At 29.7% G+C, this 11,310-nt stretch overlaps 2 protein-coding genes across 2 annotated transcripts; both read right to left on the reverse strand.

Moving 5' to 3' along the window:
- Nucleotides 1-4,817: 4,817 nt before the first annotated feature.
- Nucleotides 4,818-6,197, reverse strand: LOC125197142 (vascular-related unknown protein 1-like). Its single transcript, XM_048095852.2, has 3 exons — nt 5,862-6,197; nt 5,352-5,414; nt 4,818-5,225 (listed from the first exon to the last, which is right to left on the reverse strand). The coding sequence occupies exons 1-3, from the start codon at nt 6,117-6,119 to the stop codon at nt 5,064-5,066; spliced, it is 483 nt and encodes a 160-aa protein (XP_047951809.1). The 5' UTR covers nt 6,120-6,197; the 3' UTR covers nt 4,818-5,063.
- Nucleotides 6,198-8,052: 1,855 nt separating this feature from the next.
- On the reverse strand, nt 8,053-11,106 carry LOC125191953 (septum-promoting GTP-binding protein 1-like). The gene is made up of 6 exons (XM_048089392.2): nt 10,624-11,106; nt 9,331-9,451; nt 9,004-9,100; nt 8,818-8,857; nt 8,581-8,664; nt 8,053-8,507 (listed from the first exon to the last, which is right to left on the reverse strand). The coding sequence occupies exons 1-6, from the start codon at nt 10,954-10,956 to the stop codon at nt 8,343-8,345; spliced, it is 840 nt and encodes a 279-aa protein (XP_047945349.1). The 5' UTR covers nt 10,957-11,106; the 3' UTR covers nt 8,053-8,342.
- Nucleotides 11,107-11,310: the final 204 nt, after the last annotated feature.

Genomic DNA, 11,310 nt, shown 5'->3' on the forward strand with positions numbered 1-11,310 from the left:
TACAGTAACTATAAAGTGAGTTAGTTTACCATAAACATCTAACTTACACCTGTTCATATTATTCATAATTAAGATTTAATTGTTTGCATTTAACCTCAAAATGGATCATCTAGTACAACATCATTATGTAACGTTTCTGCCCGTGATCATGGACGATTCAGAATAATATAATTAAAACTCTATCATATTTTGCTTATGAAAATTCTTATAATTATTTTCCGATTACGATCACATATAAAGAGTAAAGACATACCATTTTCACCAAATTCATGGGGTGATGATTACAATTCTAAATCAAAGATTAATTTTCTTAATCATATATTCTTTTATTAGACTATTTATTCATAACCCATAAAATAATACGCGTGAAAGTAAATAGAAATGATATGGCCCTTATTGAGTCAAAATGGACATAGGAAAAGGTTCCACGTGAACGTAGGATAAAGAGGAAAGTCACACCAATTGTCTTTTGTATGAATTTATTTAGTGCTCTTTCAATATATATTTACTATTAAGCTTTAATTAGTGGATGGTGGGTAGCTAATGCCTAATAGCTAATTAATTAAGCAAACCACGTTCTATGTTAAATCATTGAAACGTGTCCAATAATATTCCGACTCATCATCTTAATTGCGGTCTTAATCAGGATTAAGCTGTCGGTTAAAGGAGTCGACATGTTTTGCTCAAGTGATTAATTTTGTCGGCTTACCTTTGTTACTATGGTTTTATTTGAAGAAGAAAACCTTGTCACAAAATTGTTTTTAGGAGGTACAGGTACATACTCATGCACCCATATAAGTAATTCGGACTCTCGAATTAAGAGTTGCAAGTTGATTTATTGTCTAGTAGTGAGTTACATTCATTTTGAGAGGATTGGTCATATATACTCCAGCACTCCACTATCTTTATTAGTGATGTATGGTAACTCTAACCCAAATCTATGAAATTGATGTGGAGCTTTTTACTAACTATGCCAAAGTTTTGATATTGATAAAAAATTAGAATTCATCCCTCCATTCATCCAAATTAAAAATATAGTGACATCTATAAGTAATTATTCAAAAATAAGAATTGTTTTTAGCTTTAAACTATGAGATCTATGGTGAAATCATCACTTTGATGAATGAATTGGTGATTTAGTGTTCTAATTTCATTCATAGTGAAAGTTATAAGCATATTTTTCTGAATTCCTCTTTTTTCATAACGAATTCATAATATTATTTTAAAGGGATATTGGCCTCTAATGCTATAGAACTTTCAAAATATTGGAATTTTCCCACAAACTTTCAACTTGACAAATAATATTACAAATTTTACTCTAGTTTGTTGTTTTCCATCGGCAAAATTCAACTGTATTGATGGATTGAAGAACAATTTTGGAGGGTGTGCTTCAAGAAAAACTAGCTTCAAATATTAAAGAATTTGAAGCTCTCGAAGTTGTTGTCGAGAAATTATGAAAACAATTATTTCATAAAAATTTCACCCTTCGTAAGATTTGAAGGTGATGCGTTAATTAATTGTGGACATTTTAAAATAAATAAATAAAAACTAATACTAATAGTTGCCATGCTATCAATTTCAATAAGGATTATTTATATACTAGTACATATTATAAATTTATTTGAGATTAATGAAGACGACACAATAGTTTTGTAATTAGTAAGAGGATGATCTGTAGGTAATTAAGCAAACAATGCATGTTCCACTAAAATCATGAAACTAGTCAGTAATCTGATCATAGTCGCCGTCAAAATCAACTTATTGATCAAGTTCGAAGGCGTGCATTTCATCAAAATAAACCCATCAATTAATTTCATCTTTTATTGGAATTTTATGTCGACATAATCCTATTCCTGTCACAACCCCCAACCCCAAATTATACAAAGAGAAAAAAAGAATTAGTTAGGCAAAGCTGACTTTTGTGTTTTAAGCTTAATTAATAGTATCATCAAAACATTGGCCCCTATAGTAATATGCTTTTTATTTATATAGAGTGAACTGGACCAATAGTTACTGATGTTGTTAAAAAATGCACCAATGGTCTCTACAAAAATTTTACTATATCATTTTTGGTACTTTAAGACTAAAATAACCCTAGGCACCACTAGTGTAAATATTTATAGTTTGGGGCATTTTGGATCTTTCTATTCTCCCCTTAATTTTTTTAATTATTTCTTCCATCACCATTTTCTTTTAAAAACTCAATTATACTTTTATTTAAATAATATTTAACTCTTTATAATTTCAAATTTTTAAATAAGAAAACAAAATATTTTAATTATGCTTTATTTATTTTTAAAAATAAATATTATTTATTATACATCTCAAAACTAAATATAATAGTAATATTTTTTAATAAAATATTAAAGTGAACTATAGAAAGTTCTTTGTGGGATTTATTTTTACTTAAAAATTTTACTTAAATTTATTAAATTTGAGAAGAAAAAATATTATAGTGAACTATAATAAATTTTTATATAAATAATGTTACTTATATTTAAATGTTACTATACTTAAGAGAAAATAAATATTTTAATTACATTAATTAAAACATAATATAGTGAAAAATAATTTTAAGTATAGTAACTAAAATTTATGTGAATTATATCTAACGTAAATTAAAGCGAACTATTGCAAGTAACATTTTTTTACTAAAAATATTAAAGTAAACTATAGTAATTTTTTCATTATAAAGCTTAATCTATACGTTATACAAGTAATTATTTAAAAAAAATAAGTGAATTATTTCAAAAGAAAATGTTTTTTCTTGTAAAAATATAAAATGGACTAGTATTAGAAATGTAAATATTTAGTATCCGAAAATGTATTTTTATGTATGTCAAAAAGAATTGCATGATTGAAGAGGTACTAAAATTGTAATTTCCAAATACCAAAAATGTCCTCCATGACATTTAGGAGATTTTTCAAATGTAGAGGGATATAAAAGACCGACAAGTACTAAAAATGTAATTTCTAAGGACCAAAAAGGATATAAAATTTTTTCATGGACCATTAATGCATTTTTCGACAAGATCAGAGACTATTAGTGCAGTTCACTGTTTTATATATATAAATTAAATTGTAGTAATGAATAAATATTTTTTGAAAAAATGATTACCTTTTTTAATGCACCATATGCAATGCATTCCGGATGCATTATTTTTCTTTTTTTTTTTTTCTTTTCTTTTCAGCAAGTGGTAAATTAAAATGTCATATTGAGAGATAATATTGTACTCATATGCTAAATTAGAGGTATCTGAATCAGGATATCTAACAAGCAAGGATAATGATGTGATATTAAAATTACATATCGCATCACACTACATAGTTCTCATCTATCAAGGTGACAATTAATCACAAGTCGAACCCAAAAATAATTAATTGGTTCATGCACTAGAACAGATAAACAAATAAATAAAACACCTGAACATTATTTTGAAATTAATTACTAATATGACTGCCGATAGTCATCGTTGTACGTCATCTCGTTAGTTACAACTGTTAATTTGTTACAATTATTATTTGTAATTAAATCTATTATATATGAGGGGGGGAAGAGAAAATTAATGAGTCAAAAGAAGAATCTAAGAAATGCTAAATCCAACGAATGTTCTTAATCCTAAATAATTACAAATTCATCTCCCTTGATCAAGTGTGCACATGCTAATAGCCGTCTGAAATTATATTTTAATTACTTTCCTGTTTTGTATTAGTTTATCCAAATAGTGGTTAACCAGTTAGTAATAGGGATTTAATTAATTTGTAGAGTGGAATTACTAATATTTTTATGAATGATAACATACTAAATAAGTCTGTGATTAATTTTTTCGAACCTGATATGCATGAAATAAAATTTTCTAATGGAGTACTATATTTTTGGGTTGATTTTTCAGTTTCTACAGTGAAAATTATTTTATGAGCAGGCGTGTATCAGGTTACAAAGCGTGCCAGCTTACGCTAATTTATTTTTGAAATCTTCTTTGATTTCTATCTTACATAGTGTAAACGCTAAAATAGGTAATTATGTGTTTATGTTTACCCCCGAATTAAAACTAGGTCTTTTAATAGTTTTATGAAGGAAAAGTGAGGAAAACAGTGGTGGGAACAAGCAGTTAAAAATTCTTCATGATATATATTGGCCTAAACAAGCTATGATTAATTGAGTTCGGAAATGAAGAACTTTTTACATTAGTAAAGCATAAAGTTACTTGTTTGTTGCGTAGTGAGGCACTTGTAAATAACACTGATAAACACCTACCTATTAATCCTAGTGACAAAGATAACTTATATACATTTTTAGAAAAAAGAAAGAAATATTCTTGTTAGTTTTGGTTTATCGTGACTTTTCTTGATAGCTCATTTCTTGTTAAGACGTCACATTATCATCAAATCAGATCGAAAATCCTCCACCACATATGATTATGCAATTTAATTAAGTTAACGCAAACGATAATATTCGGACATCAAGCAATTAAACAGCATTAATTAAGTTTACTCGAACTTTTTCATCACATACTAGTTATTACTAGAAAAATTGGCTGAAAAAATGCAAATTTTGTAATGGCAAAAGCTAAAAGACCGTATGAAAATTTCGAATAAATTTTACTATGTTATTTCAAGCAAAAAAGTTCCATAATTAGACACAAGTCTATCCTTTTACTCAAGAAGACTATAGTCTGTTTATGAATTCTAAGTCGAATATCAAACAATTGTGATTAAAAAATTGTTTAGCAAAATTGCAGCCACTTTTGTCAATTTCAATACTAAATCTGAACTAAAACAACTAATCACACTCCTAAAACTCAACTATATATAGATGACAATAACATACTCCAATTAACATTTACCCACCAATTAAGAAAAATATACTTTATACAAAACCCTATTTAAAATCTTGCCACATATATAACCCATGTGGAAGAAAGGGAATGGCAACGAAAATTATATACAATACTCAATCTACCAACTTTCTTTTATTATTATTACACACTATAATCTTTCTATTTTTCACAATTAAGTGTGTGAAAAGATGGAGATAATCTATACTTTTTTCTCATATTTAATTAACCAATATAGTTAATCAAAGCTGACATTGGCACCAAACATAACCCTCTCTTCCTCAGCTCCATATATTGATCACTGGTTTTGTTGTCGATAACACTATTATTTGTATTTCTCTCTTCTCTATCGTGCTTCAAGAAATTCTTCGAACTCGACTGTTGGCCCTAAAAGTGTCAAATTAAATAAAAATTAGTTAAGAAGGCACGATCAAATGGAATAATTGCAATCAATTAGTAATAGCTATATTGAAAAATAAGTGATTAATTAAATAAATAATTACGACTTGTTACCACATAATCGCAAGTAGCATCCATCTTTCTCTGGTTGACCTCCGCCTGCTTCATCCTGCTTACCTATTCAACAAAATATTGAAATTACTATTATTTTCTCTTTCTTCAAAAGAAAGAGCAACTATTCTGCAATTAGCACTAAAGTTTATAAACAAACCATAAATATTCTGTTTCTTCTCCATTTTTCATTTGAAAACAAAAACTGACAATTTTCTAAAATCAACAAACAAATTATTCATGAAAATAAAAATATAGCTATCTCGTTATTCAGCCAACAAACAACCTCTATTCCACTCACAATTCACAAAATGGGCTATACAATACATGTCTCAATTTCCTTTCCCTTTATTCTTGAAAAGGAAACTCTACCAATTTTCTAAAATCAATATATTAGTATTAATTATTTATATGTAAAAAAAAATCCATTCGAAATTCAGACAAAAATTCTCCCAAGACGACAAATTAAACATAAAAATAGAAAAAAAGGAAAGGAAAGATGATAAAAAAAACCTTAGGGCTATGAACAGGAGAGCTAGCCGTATCTTCCAAATCGTCATCGTATTCATACGTATATTTCCTTCGAGTCGTGCTTCGATTCAGCTTCTTCAAATTCAACCTTTTAATGGTGTCTGAGCCATTCCACGCTGCATCGGAGACCATAGAAGAGCTGCTTATGAAGCTGGCGTTGTTGCAAGAGAAGTCCTCCAAATACTTGGTCCACCCGCTCTCCTCGATGTTTTTGTCGTCGATCGACGAGTTCATCGACATGGCTGAAGATGAGAACTTGTGTTTTTGGGAAGAAATTTCAGGTGTTTAGAAAGAGAGAGAGGCGAGGATGATTGTTGAAGAAGGATTTTGATTTATATAGTAAAGGAAAGGAAAGGGGTGTGAATGTAATGGTGCCCACAAAGTGGAATCCTGGTGTGGGACCCTTTGGAGTTGAGGTAGTTAAGATCGGTTGGAAAAGTGGGGATTTTCTATTCTCAATTAATTATTTCAGAAAAGGGATAGTAAGTGTGTTGGTTAATGGTTGAGTAAAGTGTTTCATTTTACCTTTTTTTTTTTTTTTTTATTCTCACTTTTTAATCTGAATTTCAAATAATACAAATATAGTAATTTATTGATAGTCTTATGTTGAAAATCTTGGACACCTAAAGATGATATTACTTCTACAAACAATGAATGCAATTACATGCTATAATTATGATTTTGTAGGATTTAAACTAAAAAGTTATATTGGGGTCAAAGTTGTGATTGAAATTTAAAATCCAAACTCAAAAATGAATACATTTTTTTTAGATCAGGTTGTTTTGACCTCAACTTGAATTATTAGGTGATAATAATTTTTTTGTAGGATTTCCATTATTTGGCTATTATTTTTTGTTTGGAGAGCGCTGAAACTTCTCAAAGTCAGTATACTTTTATTATTAATTTTGTCCTTGCTAATGTTTTCTGGTGAATGTATATAAAATTATGTGTACATAGTAAATTGAACTGAAAAATATATCCTTTTTGAGTGGTTGCAGAATAATAATAATCGAAAAAGAAAGAAAGTGAAAGTTTTGTAGTGGAATGGTGTGACTGATTAATTAGTCAAGCAAGCAAATGAGCCACGCAAACAAAATCACTCCTTTTGACTGCGAGATGATTAATTAGAAAATCTAATTTAATTTTTGTTTTCTCTTTCTGCTATTTAACTTAGTAGGACCACGGAAAAAGGCGAGACGCACGCTTTTCTCAAAGATTATTTTGATATCTTCAAATTTATTTTCAATTAAAGATGTTACGGTCTATTAATTACAAGTTAGGATTTTGTACTACATTTTTGTAACATAACATCATGCAATCCCACGGTTTAGTTCATATCCATGGGGCTGCGTTTTTAACTCATTTTTAATGAATAAAAATACTTAAGTCATTTAACAATGATTCTATTCATACTATTCCATTTTTCTATTTGTGGCAATTGATCACAAATCATTATGGAAATCAATTTATATCTCCTAAAAAAGTTATAGTAAAGATTATTTGCAAATTAAGTCCAATACTTTTTGTTGCCCATTATAGGCCCACTTGGAAGGTTCACGATCGGAATGTGACTTTGCTGACATTGTACCAAATGATACAATTTCATTAACTTTATAATAATTTATTTTCTATTGCTTGACAATTTCATTAACTAGTTTGAATTTCAAAATAAAATTTAATCATAGATAAATTTTTATAAAAAATTAAATTATAACTACTCAAGTTCTTATACTCTATCTAAATATAACCTGATTTTGCTATACTTCTACAAACAAAGTGAATCTGAACTCTCCTCACAATTCACATTCACATCTTTATTTTCAGCAGTGTGTTTATTTAATAAAGTAGCGGTTTATAATGCTTAATAATATTTATTTTTTATCTGATTAGAAATTAAAAAATATTTTAAACGATTTTTGATAATAGGAAATTTATTATATAGATACGTAAATATAAGTAAATGAAAAGAAATGTTGGGTTAATAATAGGAATAAAATGGTTGTGTAATAAAAAAATTCAGTTAAATTGGATTAGATGAGTGTTAATATAGTAACGATCCATATAAATGTGTGCAGACAACACACTTAGTGAAGTCAACATCAGTACACCCAATAATTTGATTAATACTAGTAGTACCATTTTGTGAGTTTCTACTGTTTTGAACACAGAGAAAGAGAGCAAAGATTTTATTCAAAGAATCGGGACGTCGTGCTTCGTTGTTTTTCTTTCTGGAAGCACATATACATTCATCTCCTTTTCTTTTGGACACTATCTAAAGTCTAAACAACTCGAGATCACCGGATACACATTTATCTTCTCTACGATACACTAACACATGCAACATATCATATCCGCGTAGCACTATGCAAATCCGGCAACTGGTTGACTGCACTCACTTTTCACTCGACTAATATTTTCTACGGAACTTTTCTACAGAAAATTCCGGTAAAAGAAAGATGAGAACTAGAAATCAATAATGGGTTCTCCAATGGTGAGATTTCGCTCCAATTTCCAGTTCAAATTGAAGAGCTTGGCTGTGATGAACTTGAAAACTTTATTCACATTTATGTTGTATTTTGCACTGGAAAAAAATAGTGGTGCATTGAGAGCCTTTGCATACCCTCTTGCCTGTCATTTCATCAAGATCAAAATTGATAGTTTAAAAAGAAATTTATACTTAAATAAAAATTCATAATTTTACCTGGCTTGCAATTGTCCATTGCAAAGCTATAGGAAGTTGCATAAATTCATCAAATTTGGTCCCTATAAATACTGGAACTGCAGTCTGCATTACAAGACAATATATTCCAGGATGTTACATAAAACTATTGACAAATTAAGAACAGAATGGGAGAAGGTAGACAAAAATCAATGCAAGAAAACATGGAAATGTAAATCGAAAGGTTATAAGTAAAAAGCAAATGCATTTGAATTTTACCTGGTTATATTTACTGGCTTCTTGATACCATCTGATCACACTGCAATCAACCACCAGCATTACAAATAAATACTATTCGTCTAGGTTTGAAATTAACATAATAAAATACTATGCTAAATCTTTACACTTGAATTTTACTGCTTTTTAGCTTTGATTTTAACTGATATGATATGATCGCAATCGTACCTTTTTAATGTACGCCGACTGGTAAGATCGAACATAAATAGCATAGCCACTGAATCTTTAGAAGCTACGGGAATTTGATCACGCGAAGATTCATCACCTTCACATAACAAAAATGATGTGTCAAGAAAATAAGCAAAATTTGATACTGTTTCCACCAGTTTGAGAACCTCAAAACAACACCATATTCCCCAAAATTTCCCAATTCCATCAAAGTAAGTTTGTGATTTAAGCTGCCAATAATCCATCATCTTATCAAAACTAGTAGTAATATTTCTTTATCCAATATGAAATAAAAGAAAGTGATGCAGAATTAATTGATCAATTTACCTCCCACGTCCCATATGCTATAAGAGATCCTTGCCCCTTTCACATCCAATATTTTGTCGACTCGATTTATTCCCATCCCTGCATTTTCTTCGTCTCTTTTCTTTATACCTGCATATTTTGTCTTGATCCAAACACACAGTTAGCATATACTAGTAAAATAAGGAAAATTATTAAAATTTAAACCTTTTATCCTGTAATTACCAGCGAGGAGTACACATTACTCACTCTCATAATCTCATTTGATCTAATAAATTTATAAATGAATATATTACTACTTATTCCATCTCTTAAGTATAGTCCTTTTTATCAGATATATCCACACAATTTTTTTATTTCAAACTTAGCACTCCCTACGTTCCCTTATAGTTGAATCATTTTTCCATTTTAAAAAGTTTTCTCATAGTAGTAAATCGTAACCATTTTTGGTACTTTGTTCTTTCTTACTACTACTTTATTTACTTTCTACTATATTCTCTGCTCTTTTATCTATCTACTTAATGCACTAAACATCACTTTCTTACGGAAAAGTTCTGCATCAACTATGAGGGAACGGAAAGAGTACTACTACAATATATCCTCAAATTGAAAATAGATACTCCTATATAATGAGGTGTGTTATAATGCTAACTTTTTCTTATATTGCAAATTTACTAACTCGTCAACGTAGTGTATTGAAAATGTCAGCACAAATTTGTGTTGACATTTTAATACAATGCATTGAGGATTTAGCAACTTAAAAAAGTTAAGCAACAGATCAAACCTCCCTATATAATTATGCACGTAATAAATAAGTTAAAAAATATATTATCGGGTATTTCATTATTGTTACAAATGCCCGGATTTTGAAATTGGGTCCAATATTAAATTGTTACTACAAATCAATTAAATCACATACCATACGGATACTTCTTTTAAGATTTATACTGTACAACTTTTATGACTAGTGTAAATTTGAAGTTAGAAAACGATAGTAGTAGTATTTTTGTTCAATACTTAACAAAATAGTAGGTCACGAAAGATATGTTATATATGCCTAGACTAGACAACAGTTAAAATTTTAAATGAAGTCCAATAAGTAGATCATTTTTTTATATATAATTTACTACTCAAATTATAATTAAAATAACACATGAATTTTCTAACCTTAAACAGATGTACATATCCAATTAATCGAACACTAAATAAAAACTTCCCACGTTTCAAATCAAAACCAACAACACCTCAATTAATTTATAATAAATATTAAACACGTTTGAAAATAGACAAATTAGAAAAAAAAAAGATGAAACTAACCAGAAAACTCGTTTTCCCGATGTTTGAATCGCCAAAGAGGCTAATCTTCAATGAAACCAAATCCGAGGAATCCTTCCCATAGCTAAGCCGCAACGGGATCGGGGCGGCGGTAGAGGGCGGCGGCGAGGAGGAGGAGGAGACGGTGGTGGTGGTGTCGGAGGAATTGGGCGGCAGAGGCCTGTAGTTCCCGGAGATCTTTCCGCTCCAGCAAGCCAGGAATTGGCTCCAAACCGATAGAACGTATCGGCGCAGGATAGAGATTCTCCAAAGGAATTTCTTCTTAATGTTGAATTGAGTCTTCTTTCTGCACAGCTGCCATTGCTGCTGCTTCATTGTTAGCGATCTCAATTTCCGTCTCTCGCACCGTTCCTCTCTCTCCTCTCAATTTTTGTCTTTCTCTCTCTAGATTGGGGAATTTTCTCTCCCTTGGTTGCGGGAGATGTGCGTGTTTTTTTAAGAGAGAGGTTATCCGTTTGGTTTAGTTTTGATGCATAGTATTTTCAAGTGGTGGGCGTCTCATTTAGAAACACTAGTTGACCGATTTTAAGGGTGTTTGAGTATTTTATTTTATTTTATTTTTGGAATTAAATATTTTGTATACATGTATTTTGAAACTGAGAGTTTGGAATTTAAAATCCTAAATATGGGTGGTTTAATCATTAATGGTGAAGTGTTGTTATTAACCCA

The sequence above is a fragment of the Salvia hispanica genome, chromosome 4 (assembly GCF_029641045.1).
Source record: "Salvia hispanica isolate PSC_SH4W2 chromosome 4, Shi_PSC_v1, whole genome shotgun sequence".
In the NCBI taxonomy this organism is placed as follows: Eukaryota; Viridiplantae; Streptophyta; class Magnoliopsida; order Lamiales; family Lamiaceae; genus Salvia; species Salvia hispanica.

Bases quoted from the DNA above. Each gene is read 5' to 3' on its own strand.
- LOC125197142 (XM_048095852.2), bottom strand. From the start codon at position 6,119: ATGTCGATGAACTCGTCGATCGACGACAAAAACATCGAGGAGAGCGGG. The intron at 5,415-5,861 runs GTTTTTTTTATC...TTTGTTGAATAG, and splicing joins CTCCTGTTCATAGCCCTAAG to GTAAGCAGGATGAAGCAGGC. The intron at 5,226-5,351 runs GTAACAAGTCGT...TGACACTTTTAG, and splicing joins ATGCTACTTGCGATTATGTG to GGCCAACAGTCGAGTTCGAA.
- LOC125191953 (XM_048089392.2), bottom strand. From the start codon at position 10,956: ATGAAGCAGCAGCAATGGCAGCTGTGCAGAAAGAAGACTCAATTCAAC. The intron at 9,101-9,330 runs GTAAATTGATCA...TGTTATGTGAAG, and splicing joins TAGCATATGGGACGTGGGAG to GTGATGAATCTTCGCGTGAT. The intron at 8,508-8,580 runs GTAAAATTATGA...ATGAAATGACAG, and splicing joins AATGGACAATTGCAAGCCAG to GCAAGAGGGTATGCAAAGGC.